This window comes from Microcaecilia unicolor, chromosome 1, assembly GCF_901765095.1.
Source record: "Microcaecilia unicolor chromosome 1, aMicUni1.1, whole genome shotgun sequence".
Classification (NCBI taxonomy): Eukaryota; Metazoa; Chordata; class Amphibia; order Gymnophiona; family Siphonopidae; genus Microcaecilia; species Microcaecilia unicolor.
This window is the reverse complement of record NC_044031.1, coordinates 47,228,218-47,245,155: the sequence shown is the minus strand read 5'-3', so window position 1 is coordinate 47,245,155 and position 16,938 is coordinate 47,228,218. Positions and strand designations below refer to the sequence as shown.

At 45.4% G+C, this 16,938-nt stretch overlaps 1 protein-coding gene across 2 annotated transcripts in view; it reads right to left on the bottom strand.

Moving 5' to 3' along the window:
- NBEAL2 (neurobeachin like 2) overlaps positions 1-16,938 on the bottom strand; it is a 492,927-nt gene that overhangs the window by 210,708 nt on the left and 265,281 nt on the right. For both annotated transcript variants that reach the window (XM_030196875.1, XM_030196883.1), the window contains exons 7-8: positions 15,344-15,429; positions 11,274-11,580 (exon numbers count right to left, since the gene is read on the bottom strand). In XM_030196875.1, the coding sequence (XP_030052735.1) occupies positions 11,274-11,580; positions 15,344-15,429 (393 nt within the window). The remainder of the gene's footprint in view (positions 1-11,273; positions 11,581-15,343; positions 15,430-16,938) is intronic.

The window sequence follows — 16,938 nt, the reverse complement described above, 5'->3', positions numbered from 1 at the left end:
GTGTGGAGCTCTCTCATCTCTGGACAACTTGTAGAGAACACAAGATATGCAGGAAGCACCATTCAAGGAGACAGTCATTATTTGACCCATTAATTCACACTGACTAAACTTCTCAGAAGCCTTGGACAGGCCTCTAGAATAGTGAGAAGGACTAATGGAAAGAAAATTATCAGCTAAGACCTAATTTCTCCTTCCATTACATAGCTTCCCACTAATGCAGAACCTGTGGCATATTCAAAAGCAATCCCTAGAGTGGGTGAGATCCTGGCACCGCTGCCCTGGGGATGAATCCCCAAAACTGGCTTCCAAGTGCGTCATAACGTCCAGCCTGTAGTGCTTGGCAAAGGTATGCAGAAATGACCATATTGCCACCTTGCAAATATCCACTGGAGACAGTAAGGTAGGCACTGCCCAGGATGTCGTTGTACGCCTCGTAGCATGAGCCTGCAAAGCCTGAGGAACCTGCTTCCCACAAGCAAATAAGCTGACGCGATAAGTCTCCTTCAGCCATCTACAGTAGCAATTGTGGGCTTTGAAGCCACGAGGCCAAGCCTCTGTTTACCAAAAAGCTCAAATAATCTCTCTAATTTGTGAAACTCATTCATGACGTCCAGATATCTAATGAGGACTCTATGCACATTGAGAAGCTTCAAGGAAAAAAACTGAGCCTCTGCGAAAGGATGGAAGCTCCACAGATTGGTCAAGATGAAATGCTGATACCACTTGTAGAAGAAAGGAAGGAACAGACCACCACCACCCCCCCCCCCCCCCCCCCCCCCCCGCCTCCAAAAAGTAAAGTAAAGGGATCCCGACAAGAGAGAGCCTGAAGTTCCAAAACCCTAAGCGCTGACACAACAGCTACCAAGATCACTGTCTTTTGGGTAAGATCAAGGAGGCTTTCCGGAGTTGCTCAAAAGGAGGCTTCTGAAGAGCCCAAAGGACTAAATCAAGGTTCCACTCTGGACAAGACATAGGAAAGGGAGGCCACAAGTGACCCACAAGAATAGAACGGATTTCTGGGTGAGACGCAAGAGATGTCTTCTGTAGTCAGCCCCTTTTAAGACAGACAGGAAATAATTAAAACAGAAATAAGGGAATGATTAAAACAGACATGAGTACTTATCAGGTGAATAGGAGTTAGGAGTTAAAAGCAACCTCAAAAAAGTAGGCTTGTAGCCTAGATCTGAATATGGCCAAAGATGGAGCTTGGCGTACTGACTCAGGAGGTCTATTCCAGGAATATGGGCTCCTGCCTGCGCCAGCTCCAATCTCAAAATGGCTACTTCGACCTCCAGTGGCAATCTTGTGAACCTGCAGGTAGAAGTCACAGCAACCATTTTGACTGAGGATGATGGAGGGGCCGGAGTGAGTGGGGATCGTTCTTGCCCCCGACTCTCCACTAGACCCTCCAGGGGAGGAGGGGAGGAGACAGGGAGGGCGGAAGGGGGAGCACCTCTGGTTTGGAGGGGGTGCAGTTGAGGAGGGACACCACAGGGGAGGGAAGGAAGGAGGGAAGGGAAAGGAAGAGGGGAGGAATTACCGGACACCATAAGGGAAAGGGTTCGTCTGTCCAATTTAGATTGTAAGCTCTATTGAGCAGGGACTGTCTTTTCATGTTAATTTGTACAGCGCTGCGTAAGTCTAGTAGCGCTATAGAAATGTTTAATACTAGTAGTAGTAGTAGACTTGAAATACCGCCTTTCTGAGGTTTTTTGCAACTACATTCAAAGCGGTTTACATATTCAGGTACTTATTTTTGTACCAGGGGCAATGGAGGGTTAAGTGACTTGCCCAGGGTCACAAGGAGCTGCAGTGGGAATTGAACTCAGTTCACCAGGATCAAAGTCCACTAAACTAACCACTAGGCTACTTCTCCAGGAGGAGAAAAGGGGAAAGCATGAATATAAACTGAGGTGCAATTTTTTTGTAGGTTTTTTTGGCCAAAAAAATCTCAGTTTCAGTATATACGGTACAACAAACCCATGCGTGCCACAGGCAAGAAACTGAACCACCAGTACTTTCTGGAGCAAAAAGACAAATGAATTTAAAGTGTTTAGGACAATTATACTATGGAATGTGCTAAACCATTTCAAAAGTTATATTTAACTCCATTTAACTCTTCTATTTTTGTAAAGCTGCCCTTCTTTCCAGCCAAGTTTCCTAATAGGATGTTTGTTTAAAGCCAAACTCCTTTGCAGCAAGGACTCTCTTCCAACCCAGGACAGTGTCATGTCTGACAGCATTCCTGATGAGCTCTGCATTGCTGCTCTTCCCAGCCCAGAACCCGACTTGTGTGAAGCCACTCTTACTTTATACCTAGCCAGAGCTACCAATAGCCAGTGTTCTTCAAAGTACTTAATTCAAAGTAAAAATAAATGTACATCTTAATACTTAAGTAAAAGTGAAAAGTAAAGAACAGATAAAAAACTTAAGTGAAAGTAAAAAAGCTATGGCCCAATATAATACTTTTTGAGTAAAAAGTAAAAGTACCACAACTACAATGAATGCAACATTTTTATCCCAACAATTTTATTGCTCTACAATTGAATCCACTTTGATTTTAGTAAAACTACATTTTCGAAAACGACTGCCACTTCTGTCAGTGTGAGTCATTAATCCAGCACAGCTAAAAAGGTTCAACAACTGCACTAGCAGAAAGCGGATTGTTCAGTCTGATAAAAAGTTCCTTCAAATCAGGCCAGGTTACAATATTACTGACGTCTTCTGACTGGGTCCAGGGCCGCCGAGAGACTGCCGCCCTCGCCGCCCCCCCCCCCCCCCCGAGATCACCGCATCCACTGCTCCCCTTCCACCCCCCCGACGTCGCTGCCACCTCTCCCCCTCCACCCCCCCCAAAGTCGCCGCCACCACTCCCCCCCTCCGTCCGCCACTGGGCTGGGCCCCCTGCATTGAAATCGTAGTCTCATCTCTGTGAAAGCAGCGTTGCAGGCAGCAGAACGCCTCCATTCGGCCCTCCTTCCCTCCTTGTGTCCCGCCCTCGCGGAAGTTATGTCACACCAGGGCGGGAAGGAGGGCCGAAGGGAGGCTTTCTGCTGCCTGCAACACTGCTTTCATGGAGGTGAGACTGCGATTTCAATGCAGGGGGCAGATGGTCGACAACAGAGGGCGGGTGGGACTGCGGTGCCGGGCCCCCCTTGGAGGCCTGGGCCCGGGGAATTTTGTCCCCCCCCCCCCCCCCCCCCCCCCCCGCGGCTATGACTGGGTCTGCAGGTTATGATCAAGGGAATCTCTGAAACACTTGATTTCCATATAGCAAAGAGTACTTTCTCATCGTTATTGTCATTATCATCTGCATTAGAAGTAGTGCTGTCTAATTCATCACTTGCATCTTCATCTTTACCTTCATTATTATCATCGTCATGCTGTCCAAATACCAAGAAGGCTTTGAGAAAGTTGGAATCATTGTGGTGGTGGTGTTCTATTTTTCGCCAGATGGCAAACTGTTTGAATATCTTCGAGAATTGATGCAAGAATGTCAGATGTGTGGGGACCCTTCAGTCTTAACCCTGACAAGAAGACTTCCTTTCTAAAGATTCTATCAATCCAGTGGACAGTTACCCCAATGTAAAATTTCCCATGGGATGACAAGCAGTCTGTTGTGGTAAAGACATATGTCTGTTCACCAAGAATTGCTACCGGCTTCAGCTTCATCTCCACTCTAAAACGGCCCAAACTCATCACTATTCTGTTTGGCTGGAGGCCACTAACCAGTTCAACAAAAACAGGCAACTCCACTGTTCTTATAGGTTATATTCACTGAACAGCAAAATTTAAGATGAGATAATCCACTGTTTGCATGACAAGGTTTGCAACAGCAAAATCCTGTTCCCAGTTTTGTTGTTTCATTTGATTTACTGAGGAATCGTGATTTACATCTCCCTTTCACTTTTAACTGCAAGTATCAGATGTAACCGAGTAAAAGTAGTAAAAATTGGCAAAATTACTTCAGTAAAAGTAAAACATGTTATCCCGTACGTCTTTACAAGTAAAAGTAACTAAATGTTTACTTAAGTACAGTAACTAGTTACATTTACTTAGTTACTATACAACACTGCCAATAGCCCCAGTTCCTGGGAACAGGTTTTAGACTACTCCTGGCTCTGTTCACACCACTTCCCTGTGCCCTCCTCCCCACCCCCCACCCTCCGCACATATAATTTGAATTTTGAACTGATAAAGCACAAGACTTCAAGCAGCACACTGCATGATGACAGAAAATCCAAAGACCTAAATATCTCTTTCCAGAAACTGGGCCCACCTGCCTCTGAAGATACCTAGAAACTTGTAGTGCCTCTCAATCAGGTTCACAAGTTCCCGGGGAGCCTGGAGATAAACATTTAACAAAACATGAAGGAGGGAATCAAATGTGGTGGCTGATAGATATGCACCCTGCAATGAGAAGCAGCGGAACCTTGGAAGACAGCCCAAATCCATATGCACATTCACTCTGCCCTCTACAGCAAGGTCCATTCTTTTCTGGGCACAAACTTCCTCTTTCCAACACTGTGAAACTGCTTGGGCACTTGTCTCTTAGAATTTGCTACAGAGCATAGGCAGCAGGAGTGCCAACATAATTTACTCAAAAATACCCAACATCAACCCGACCTCTACAGCTATCTACATAAACACACGGAAACGTCACATAATTGGGAAATGGTGGCAGCAAATAACCTTCAGGAAACATTTCTCACAAACTTTCACACATTCACTCAGTGTTCATCAATCTTTTATCTCTCAACAACTTGCTATCTGAAGGAGAGTTAAGGCGGAGCACAAGACCGAGGGCAGCAACTTGGAGGACTAAATGTTTATGAGAGATGAATGAATGGCTCAGATACAGTCTGAAGCCACAGTGATGGAATGAATTACTCACCTGCTGGAGACAGAAAATACTGAGTTGCTGGACTGGGTGCCAAGAGAGATATGTCTCAGCTCAGTTTTCAGTTCTCTATCTCCACCTGCTAGTTGATGGACACATAATATTAAAGCCACAAAATTGCAGGACCTACAGGGTAAGGAAGAGGCACTGTGGGTCAATTTGGAAAGAGGGAATGGCAAATGTATGAAATGTGTGAAATACACATATATAAGTACATAAGTATTGCCTTACTGGGACCGACCGAAGGTCCATCTAGCACAGCATCCTGTTTCCAACAGTGGCCAATCCAAGTCACAAGTACCTGGCAAGATCCCAAAAAAGTACATTTTATGCTGCTTATTGTAGAAATAAGCAGTGGATTTTCCTCAAGTCCATTTTAATTATGGTCTATGGCCTTTTCCTTTAGGAAGCCATCCAAACCTTTTTTTAAACCCCACTAAGCTAACCGCTTTTATTACTTCTCTGGCAACGAATTCCAGAGTTTAATTACACGTTGAGTGAACAAATATTTTCTCCGATTCGTTTCAAATTTACTACTTTGTAGCTTCACTGTGTGACCCCCTAGTCCTAGTATTTTTGGAAAGAGTAAAAAAGCGATTCACGTCTACTCGTTCCACTCCACTCATTATTTTATAGACCTCTATCAAATCTCCCATTCAGCTGTCTTTTCTCCAAGCTGAAGAGCCCTAGCCATTTTAGCCTTTCCTCATAGGGAAGTTGTCCCATCCCCTTTATCATTTTCGCTGCCCTTCTCTGTACCTTTTCTAATTCCACTATATCTTTTTTGAGATGCGGCGACAAGAATTAAACACAATATTCAAGGTGCAGTTGCACCATGGAGCAATACAAAGGCATTATAACGTCCTCATTTTTGTTTTCCATTCCTTTCCTAGTAATACCTAACATTCCATTTGCTTTCTTAGCCACTACCGCGCACTGTGCAGAGGGTTTCAATATATCATGAACGATGATGCCTAGATCCCTTTCCCGGTCGGTGACTCCTAATGTGGAACTTTGCATTCCATAACTATAACAGGGGGAACTATTTCAGCAGTTGGTAATGAAACCCACATGGGATGGGGCCATACTGGACTTAGTGCTTTCTAATGGGGTAAGTGTTTCTGATGTTAAGGTAAGCGATCATCTGACATCCAATGATCACCAGATGGTGTGGTTTAATATTAAGATAGATGTGGAGAGGATTCATTAAAAAATGAAGGTTCTAGACCCCTGATGGCGAACCTATGACACGCGTGTCAGCACTGACACGCATAGCCATTTTCGATGACACGCGGCGCCGCCGCAGTGTGGTCCGCCCTCCCTCCTTGCTCCCGGAAACTAACCTTAAAGCCTCCTTTCTCGTCGCAGCAAGCAGCAGCAGGGCAGGCCACGCCTTCCTTCCGTGTCCCGCCCTCGCCTGACGTAACGTCCGCGAGGGCAGAGCACAGAAGGAAGGAGGAGAGGTCTGCCCTGCTGCTGCTTGCTGCGACGTGAAAGGAGGCTTAAAGGTTAGTTCTGGGCCCGGTAGCGGGTGGAGGGGGGGCCCAGCGACCTCGGGTGGGCAGCGATCTCGGGTAGAGGGGGGGCCCGGGGGCGGTCCTAGTAGCAGTGATTTTTCTCGAAGTGACACACCAAGCTCAAAAGGTTGCCCATCACTGTTCTAGACTTAAAAAAAAAAACTAACTTTAGTCAGATGAGGGATTACCTTAAGGGCATTGCTGTCTGGATGAAGTTGGAAAGTAGTGGGCAAAACAAAAAGGAGCTATTGTAAGGGCAACAAACCTTCTTGTAAGGAAACTAAACAGTGTGCTGCTGCTGCGGCTCGGAAAGCGAATAGAATGTTGGGTATTATCAGGAAAGGTATGGAAAACAGGTGTGAGGATGTTATAATGCCGTTGTATCGCTCCATGGTGCGACTGCACCTTGAGTATTGTGTTCAATTCTGGTCGCCGCATCTCAAGAAAGATATAGTGGAACTGGAAAAGGTGCAGCGAAGGGCGACTAAAATGATAGCGGGGATGGGACGACTTCCCTATGAAGAAAGACTAAGGAGGCTAGGGCTTTTCAGCTTGGAGAAGAGACGGCTGAGGGGAGACATGATAGAGGTATTTAAAATAATGAGTGGAGTCTGTTCAAGCTTTCCAAAAATACTAGGACTAGGGGGCATGCGATGAAACTACAGTGTTGTAAATTTAAAACAAACCGGAGAAACATTTTCTTCACTCAACGCATAATTAAACTCTGGAATTCATTGCCGGAGAACGTGGTGAAGGCGGTTAGCTTGGCAGAGTTTAAAAAGGGGTTAGACAGTTTCCTAAAGGACAAGTCCATAAACCACTACTAAATGGACTTTGGGGAAAAATCCACAAATCCACATGTATAGAATGTTTGTACGTTTGGGAAGCTCGCCAGGTGCCCTTGGCCTGGATTGGCCGCTGTCGTGGACAGGATTGCTGGGCTCGATGGACCTTTGGTCTTTTCCCAGTGTGGCATTACTTATGTACTTATATAAAAGTAAGACGAAAAGGAGGCTGTTTTGGTTCTCAAAAGTAGTACCTGAAAAGGTACAGAAAAAGAGGTTACCTTTATAAACTACAAGAGACTGCAGAAAGAGGAAGACAGATGACAATATCTGGAAAAGCTAAGAGAAGCTGGTAGAGTAGTCAGGAAAGCAAAGATGCAAATGGAAGAAAAAAAATAGCCAATACGGTAAAATGGGGGGGGAGGGGGGACAAAACATTTTTAGATATGTCAGTGATAGGAGGAAGTGCAAAAGTGGCATTGTGAGACTCAAAGGTGACGGGGAGGAATATCTAGAAGCTGAGAAACATAAGGCGGAATTGCTTTAACAAATATTTCTGTTCTATGTTCACAGCTGAAGGGCCAGGAGCAGGACCACAGAAGACAAACACAAATAGAAACGGAGGGGTGGTAGTCCCTGAACAATTTCACCGGACTGTGTTCATGAGGAGCTGGCTTAACCATGTATTTATACATTTGAATTTCATACATGCAAAAAAAAAAAAAAAAAGGACCGATGAGGATTTTGAGTGTGGTGTACAAGTGATTTGCCTCACACTTGGAGAATTGGTTTCACCCACTATTCTGATGGTCCACAAAAATATTTTTTTTTTTTTAATTTCTTTATTATATTTTAACATGTTAAATACATCTCCACATATTTGCAACGCTCACCATATGTGTAGTATATTTATCTCTTCTTCTATAACAATATTTGCAAATAAACTCTTAACAATCCTTCCCCCCTTCCTCCCCCCCTCCCCTTTCTTAATGTGGTGATTTACATGTTTCTTTCATCTGTTCATAAGGTTGCCAAATTTGTTGAAACCTATGTAATTGGCCTTTTCTCAATGCGGTCAGTTTCGCCATCTGATGCAGATAATCAAGTTTATGCTTTACTACTTGAATATGTGGTACCTCTATCTGCTTCCATGCCCTTGCCACTGTCATTTTGGCTGCTGCAAAAATCTGGCTAGCCATTTTATGTTGGTGTATCTTACATCTTCCCGGTCGGAAGTGTAAAAGACAGTATTCCGCCTGATTTGGATATTCTATCTTTGTGATTTGGTATACCATTGCTCGAATTTGAGTCCAAAATGCCTGTATCTTGGGACATTCCCACCATATATGCATAAATGTACCTCTATTACCACATTCCCTCCAGCAGTTCGGTGATATCTTATGGTATATTTTTTGCAGTCTATCCGGTGTATAGTACCACCAGTACCATATTTTATAACCATTCTCAGCCACTGACTGAGTGATAGAGGCCTTCAATAAATATCTAAGTCCCCTCATCCAGCATTCTCTTGTAAAGGTTTGTTGTAAGGCCCCCTCCCACCTTCTCATATAGTGATCTTGAGGGCTGGACATTTTTAATAGTGCCTTATATAATCGTGACACTCCCCCTTTGCCCCCTCCTCCCTTAATTGCCCTTTCTAACCCTGTTTCTGTAAGTTCCAGCTCTTCCCCTGCCCGTCTTTTTATATAGTTCCGCAGGCTATGATAATATGCCATATCCCTTTCTTCCAACTCATATTCCTCTTTTAATTCTTCAAAATTTTTAATTTCTCCATTGTTCCATATCTGGCCTAACATGTATAATCCCTTACGGGCCCAATTTTTATATACACTATCTGATTCTCCTAACGGAAACCCCGGAGCCCCACATATAGCCATTTGTAAAAAATATCTCCTCTCCGGAAACACTTTTCGTCGTATCCGTAACCATGTCTCCAGTAAGAGGCCAATCCCCACCGGCACCCTTTTAGTTAGAGACATAATTTCAGTCCCCTTCCTCCAAAGTATATCTCCTATATAGCGGGTACTCAACCATGAACGTTCCCAATGTAGCCATTTTTTATTATTTCTAGGAGTCCATTCCGCTAATACTCTTAGTTGGGCTGCCTGATAATATAGGTGGAAATTTGGTACTCCCATTCCCCCTTCCACGGGCAGCTGGAACATCATATCCCTATTTACCCTGGGGGGTCGCTTCCTCCAGATGTAGGCAAACATTTTCCTATTTAGTTGTTGGAAGAACTTTTGTGGGATAGGTATTGGGATGGCCATGAACAGGTATAATATCTTTGGTAAGAGTATCATTTTTATAGCATGGATTCTTCCCAGCCATGATATAGTAAGTCCTTCCCATCTGTCCACTTCCTCAAACAGTTCTTTGATTTTTTTGGGATAATTTGCTTGATATAATCCCCCTATTTCCGGTGTAATCTGTATCCCTAGATAGCGAATTGACTTATTTGCCCATGTGAACGGAAACTTATCTGTTATCTCTTGTATTTCCCTAGGTGATGCCGAGAGATTTAATATTTCTGATTTATTTATGTTAATTTTAAATCCTGAGACCCTTCCATAGTTTGTCATCACCTCCATTATCTCTTGTATTGATTGTGATGGATGGGTTAATGTCAGGAGAACGTCATCGGCAAAAAGCATTATTTTATGTTCCCTTTGCCCCCGTACTATTCCCCTTATATCTTTGTGTGTCCGTATTATCCTCGCTAGTGGTTCGATTGATATTGCGAATAATAATGGGAAAATTGCACATCCTTGCCTTGTTCCTCTGTGCAGCTCTAGTATGTTAGTATGTGTCCCATTTATCTTTAATACCGCCATCGGTTTCGTGTATAATAGGCGCAGCCATGTCATAAATCGTCCCTCTATACCTATCTGACGTATTACTGTAAATAGAAACTCCCAATCTACACGATCAAATGCCTTTTCAGCATCGACTGAGAATATTATTGTTGGTGTTTTGTCATCCTGTATTTGTTGTATGATATGTAACAGTGTCCTAGTATTATCATGTGTTTGACGACCCCTAATGAAGCCAGTCTGGTCTTCATGTATTAATCGTGGCATTACCTCCTGTAGGCGGCGTGCCATTATTTTAGTAAAAATCTTATAGTCCGTGTTCAGGAGAGATATTGGCCGGTAGGAGCCACACTGTAGCGGGTCTTTACCTGGCTTTAGGAGTATGGTCACTTCAGCCATCCTCCATGAGTATGGCAGCTCCTGTGCCTCCTCGAAGGCAGCAATAGCTTTCAGTAGTACTGGGGCTAGTATTTTTGCAAACCTTTTATAAAATCTAGAAGGGAAGCCATCCGGCCCGGGGGATTTGTTGTTTGGCAAATCTGCTATTGCTTCTTCTATCTCTTCTAATGTTATGGCCTTTGACAGCGCTTCCTGCTCCCTTCCCGTGACTCTAATCATCTCCAGGTCCCGCACGTATTGTTCCATGTCCTCCCTTGATGTATCTTGTTCTGCTTGATATAGCTGATTATAGAAATCCCAAAATACCCCTGCCATTTCCTCTGTTTGTGTTATTAGCTCCCCTGAGGGGCGTCCACAAAAATATTTAAATGTAGTTCAAAGGAGCCCTTGTTGGAGATTATTGTTTGTGAGGTGGGTTACCTTATATACTATCTTAAGACCACATTTTGGATTCAGTTAACTTAGGGCACCAGCATTTAGTGTAAATGCTCCGGCCTAACTACTATCAGTTAGACGTGCAAACTCAAGTATTCTATAACTATGCACCTAAATACTGGGAACGCCCATGACCTGCCCATGTCCCTTCCCTTGGCCACGTCTTTAGAGTTGTTTGTAAGTCGGTTACATGTGCAACTGCTAATTATTGCTGATTATTAGTACTGATCTCCAATTAAGTTCCAATTATGTTACGCACATAACTGACTCTACTCTGTAACTGGGTGCGCAATTTGGAGTTATTTTTTGAATCTGGGTGCAACCCTCTACCTTACAGATCTAAAACAGAGCATGAGTTCCTTCCAGAGATTAGGATAAAAGGTGAGAGCAATGAGGTACGCACGGAGCATGCTGATCCGGAGTGTAAGGAGCCCTTCTTCCCATCGACTCAACGACTCTCCCTCCAGGCATGCCACGGACCGATCTGCATTAAGGACCCTGAAGTAGTTGTCCAGAATGATGCCGATTTCCACCTGGCGCTGGGCTGGGCTGCTGGAGTGAAGGATATGAATCATTCCGATCAAACTCAAGAGCGTCAACTGGAGTAACTTCTGATCTCTGGTGCCCTGGGTCTCTGGACAACACCAGCTCTGAAGGACCAGCATGAACACCTCCACCAAGCCTGGCGTGATGAGCAGAAGTGCATTGTGCTGAAAGAAAGAGAGAAAGAAACTTATTTACTATGTAACAAATTCAAGCACATGTCTGAGGTCTATGATGCACAAGAGATGGGAAAGGATTCTGGATTTAGCTCAGGTTTTTTTTCAATAGTCACTCATGGCGTGTTACACTCATGTACAGTGGGTATTTTTGCTGTCCCCGGATGATTTACAATCTAAAAGGGCAATTTTATCACTAGGCATGTTCTAGGAGGAGCGGCAACATTTTACAGCAAGAGCAGTGAGAGGCAAGAGCAAGTGGGCTTCGTTCCTACCCTAATGACCCACTGGATCACCAGGGATGCTCAGGTAGGCCCAGGGGGCCTACTGGAAAGTGGCAGGGGAGAGGTCCCAGTGGGAGATTGTAACGTGGGGGGGAAGCAGGTGGGAGGGACTGACATCCGATATTCAGCTGGGGCCCACATAAGAGCCAGCGGCCAACACATACCCAGAGAGCCCTGGATATTCAGTGCCGATACGTGCATAAACGCCAGCACTGCACATCAGGGCCTAATTCACCCTGCAGCTGTCAGTGTTTAAACAAACATTCATCGCTACCAGCATGCCTCACCATAGGGATGGTGATAGCAGAGATTAGCACCGAGACTAAGCTGAGATTAGAACTGAGATGAGTTCCACTGTGGTCTCATCAAAATTGCATGCAATGCCCCCTATGTGCTTCTCTGCAAATACTAACTGGCACATCGTTTAAAGGTTCTTCTCCAACAGTGGCTTCCTTCTTGCCACCATTCCCATTCAGACCTTTTTGGGGGGGTTTAGCTCATGGCTTTATAGTAGCAGCACAAGACATGTTATTGTCAGATACAGAAGGTAGCTTCCTGTCCACAGAAGGTTTACAATCTAAGATGCTAGCTGAGGAAAAGGAGGGTTAAGTGGCTTTCCCAAGCCACCAAATGCATCAGCAAAATCTGAACTCTGGCTTCCTTGGTTCTTAGCCTGGTGCTCTAACCACGTTTGTGGACTAATCAGTTTCAGTCAGGGGCGCAGCCAGACCCACTGGATCACCAGGGATGCTCAGGTAGGCCCAGGGGGCCTACTGGAAAGTGGCAGGGGAGAGGTCCCAGTGGGAGATTGTAACGTGGGGGGGAAGCAGGTGGGAGGGACTGACATCCGATATTCAGCTGGGGTGGGAGGGGGCCAGAGCCCAAAGTGGTGGTTGGGGGGGGGGGGCACATTCTGTGTGCATGCTCAGTTTCACTAAAACAAGCGTGCCGGGCATGACAGAGCATGCCGGGCATGAAAGAGCAGGGCAGACAATGCGGCGGCGCCGGAGACCAGCGCTGGACAAAGGCTTCAGCTGGCGGGTGTTGGGAACCCCCCCGCCAGACAAACCATGGGCCCAGAGCCAATTTGGGGGGGAGCCCAGACCCCTGTGGCCCCCCCATAGCTACACCACTGGTTTCAGTCAGAGATCTCTGTAGCTCTTTTAAAGTAATGCTGCTTCTCACAGTGTCCTTCCTCAGCAGTTCCCTTAACTCACAATGATGGATCTGACAGCCCTCACTCAAAAGGATAGTCGAATATGTTGACATTTTCTTATAGCTTTCCCGCCCCGATCTGTTACCTTTGAATAACTTAACTTGGAGGTTTTTTTGGTATGGTTTTGACATGGTTAGACCACTGCCTCAAATTTACTTCATACAAGAGAAACAACTTGATTCTTCCATCAAGAAACATTCAATTCAGTCTCTAACTTATTACGGCCCTCATTAAGGCAATTTTTGGAACCAGAGCTAATTTGGTTTTGCCTTGACTAAGGGATGTGAAGACTTATGCTATCATGACTTTTTTTTTTAATTAATAATTACTTTTTGAATATTTCTTTATCTATTCTTTTACACTGAAAGTACAGATTATATTGTGTGGACCAGGCAAACAAACCTGTATTTCAATGTACGTTGAACTGTATTTTTTAGACATTAGAATATGAAAAAAAGAACAAGGGTGTGAAGACTTTTCCAAGGTACTGTAAAGTGAGAGATGGACAGCATGGAAGAAAGTAGCCGCAAGAGAGAAATCTCAGTGGCTGTAACACATTTGTCAAGTCTAGGTCAAGGAGAACCAAGCAGCTACTCATAAGGACAGGTGCAGGATCCCTTAAATGGAAGGATGTGGAGGATCCTCTGGATCACAGGACGGTATAAATGTTACAGGATCTTTCTATAGAATAGGATGGCCTGCTTGTGGTAGAAAGGTGTCACTTAGTAGTCCCTTCTAGACAAAATGTGTAAGGGGTGTTAGGAGATCTAGGTCTTTCTCACATATAGCCCCTCAGCTCTGGAATGGATTACCTATTGCACTGATGGGACTGAGGGATATAACAAACATGAGGCTGTTGAGAATTGTGGCCATGGAGTCTCAGCTCTGGAATGGATTACCTATTGAGCAGATGGGACTGAGGGGCATAACAAACATGAGGCTGTTGAGAATTGTGGCCATGGAGTCTCAGCTCTGGAATGGATTACCTATTGAGCAGATGGGACTGAGGGGTGCAATACTCTTGTAAATGGTGGCCATGGAGCCTCAGCATGTTTGGGTGTGAGAGGTGCAGGTCCTGACCGGGCTGAACTCAGGGCCGTGCCAACACGGTAAGCGAGGTAAGCATGGCAGGAGGGCGCTTCCCTCTGGGGGGGCGCCACTGCACCATGCTCACCTCGCTCGCCCTCCCCCCAACATCCCTTTTCTTTTTTCCTTTTTAAATGTACCTCCGTAGCGGTTCCGGCAGCGCAGCGTCAGTGAAGGAGGCGGCGCTCCCGACGTCGCTAGCCTTCCCTTCGCTGTGTTCCGCCTTCTTCTGACGTCAAGGAAATGATGTCAGAAGAAGGCGGAACACAGCAAAGGGAAGGCTAGCAACGTCGGGAGCGCCGCCTCCTTCACTGACGCTGAGCTGCCGGAACCGCTACAGAGGTAAATTTAAAAAGAAAAAAAAAGAAAAGGGATGTTGGGGGGAGAGACGAGACCATGGATGCGAGGGGGGGGGCGGTCATGGAAGGGAGAGAGGGAAATTGCTGGAAAAGGATGAATGGAGGGGGCAGGGGACAGAGGAGCATGGATGGGCATGGATTGGGAGGGCAGGGCTCAGGGAGAGAGGGGAATTGCTGGAAAAGGATGAATGGAGGGGGCAGGGGACAGAGGAGCATGGATGGGCATGGATTGGGAGGGCAGGGCTCAGGGAGAGAGGAGAAATTGCTGGACATAGAGGGGAGGGAAGAAAGATGAAGGAGATGAAATGAGGGAAAAGGAAGAGAGGAGAAAAACTGCACATGGATGAAGAAAATAGGCAGAAGCTGAGGACCAGAAATGAAGAAGAAAGGAGGAAAGGAAAGAAATAAATGGAAAGGAAGCCCTGGAAATGGAGTTAAGAGGACAGATAGCAGCAGAATCAGATGCTGGGCCAGCATGATCAGAAAAAGAAAGTCACCAGACAACAAAGGTAGAAAAAAATCATTTTATTTTCATTTTAGTGTTTGGAATATGTCCACTTTGAGAATTTACATCTGCTATCTTATTTTGCAATGTATAGCAATCTGTTTCTAAGAATATTGCTGACAATTCCTGTCAGTGTGGCAAGTGGTGAGCGATCATTTCCACGGGGGGGGGGGGGGGGGGGGGGGGGGCGCCAACTGATAGCCTGCAGGGGGGCGCCAGAGACCCTAGGCACGGCCCTGGCTGAACTGCTGAGATAAAGAAAAAGGTTGCCATGCAAACACAATAAAGGGCAATAAAAGGTTACCTGATTGCCAGAGATAATGGCTCCAATGAGGTGGATGAGTCGCAGCTTGAGAGGCTCTGGAAGGAATTCCCCATCCTGAAAACTCTCTATAGAAGAAAAAGAGGGAGAAAAAGAGAGAAAAAAATTTACTACACTAAAATCCTAGGGTAATGTTTCCCATTCCCTAAGCCTTCAGACCTCATCAGGTGTTTCATGCAAAAAAGTCCCTGCTCTCTGATACATGGGCTCTGCTCTCAGCACTTCACAGCAAAATGGGACACCAGTGGTGGATCTATTGAAAGCACGCGTGTAGTTATTCATGCCCCTCTCTGTCCTAGATACAGAATGAGCCCTTGACTCCAGGATTCTATACAGCGTGCCTAGAGTTACGTGAGGTTTTGCACGTAAACCTAGGCATATTCTATAACTACGCATGTAGATTAATTGTTTTAACAAACTGTTAAGCGTTAACAGCTCTTAACAAGCAATAATGAGCACTAATTGGCCAAAATTAGAATTTATGCGCGTACATTGCTAAGAGTATTCTGTTGTGCAGGCAAAAAGGGGCATGGTCAGGGGTGTGGAAATGGGCATTTCGTGGCCGTTCCAAAATCTACACGCATTGCTATAAAATACGGGCCAGTGTGCATAAATCTACGCAGAGATTTACAACAGCTTTTTGTTGGTGTAAATGGATGCGCGTAGATTTAGTCGCATGAACTATGCCTAAACGTATTCTAAATATTGCGCGTTAATCTACGTGCGGTATTTAGAATATGCTTAGGCGTGATTGCCTAACCCGCGTTAATTTTAGGCGCCATATATAGAATCAGGCCTTTAAGCGGGCAATTTAACAGGCAGAACGCAGAACACCTATTCTTCTTCACCCTCCAATAGGACGTTCGGTCAGAGGAGTAGCTTAATGGTTAGTGCAATTCACACTACCTGCTCCTGAAGGATGGTGTGCCATGTAACATTTTTCATTAATGTAAATTTTATTTATTTTATTTTTGTTACATTTGTAACCCGCACTTTTTCCCACTCATGGCAGGCTCAATGCAGCTTACATGGGGCAAAATGGAGGGTTAAGTGGCTTGCCCAGAGTCACAAGGAGCTGCCTGTGCCGGGTTCCCCAGGACCAAAGTCCACCACCCTAACCACTAGGCCACTCCTCCACTGTTGCTACTATTTGAGATTCTAGCAACATTCCATGTAGAAGTCGGCCCTTGCAGATCACCAATGTGGCCGCGCAGGCTTCTGTTTCTGTGAGTCTGACGTCCTGCACGTACGTGCAGGACGTCAGACTCGCAGAAGCAGAAGCCTGCGCAGCCTTCTACATGGAATGTTGCTAGTGGAATAGCAACATTCCATGTAGAATCTCCAATAGTAGCAACATTCCATGTAGAATCTCCAATAGTATCTATTTTATTACATTTGTACCCCGCGCTTTCCCACTCATGGCAGGCTCAATGCGGCTTACATGGGGCAATGGAGGGTTAAGTGACTTGCCCAGAATCACAAGGAGCTGCCTGTGCCGGGAATCGAACTCAGTTCCTCAGTTCCCCAGGACCAAAGTCCACCACCCTAACCACTAGGCCACTCCTCCACTTGGGTTC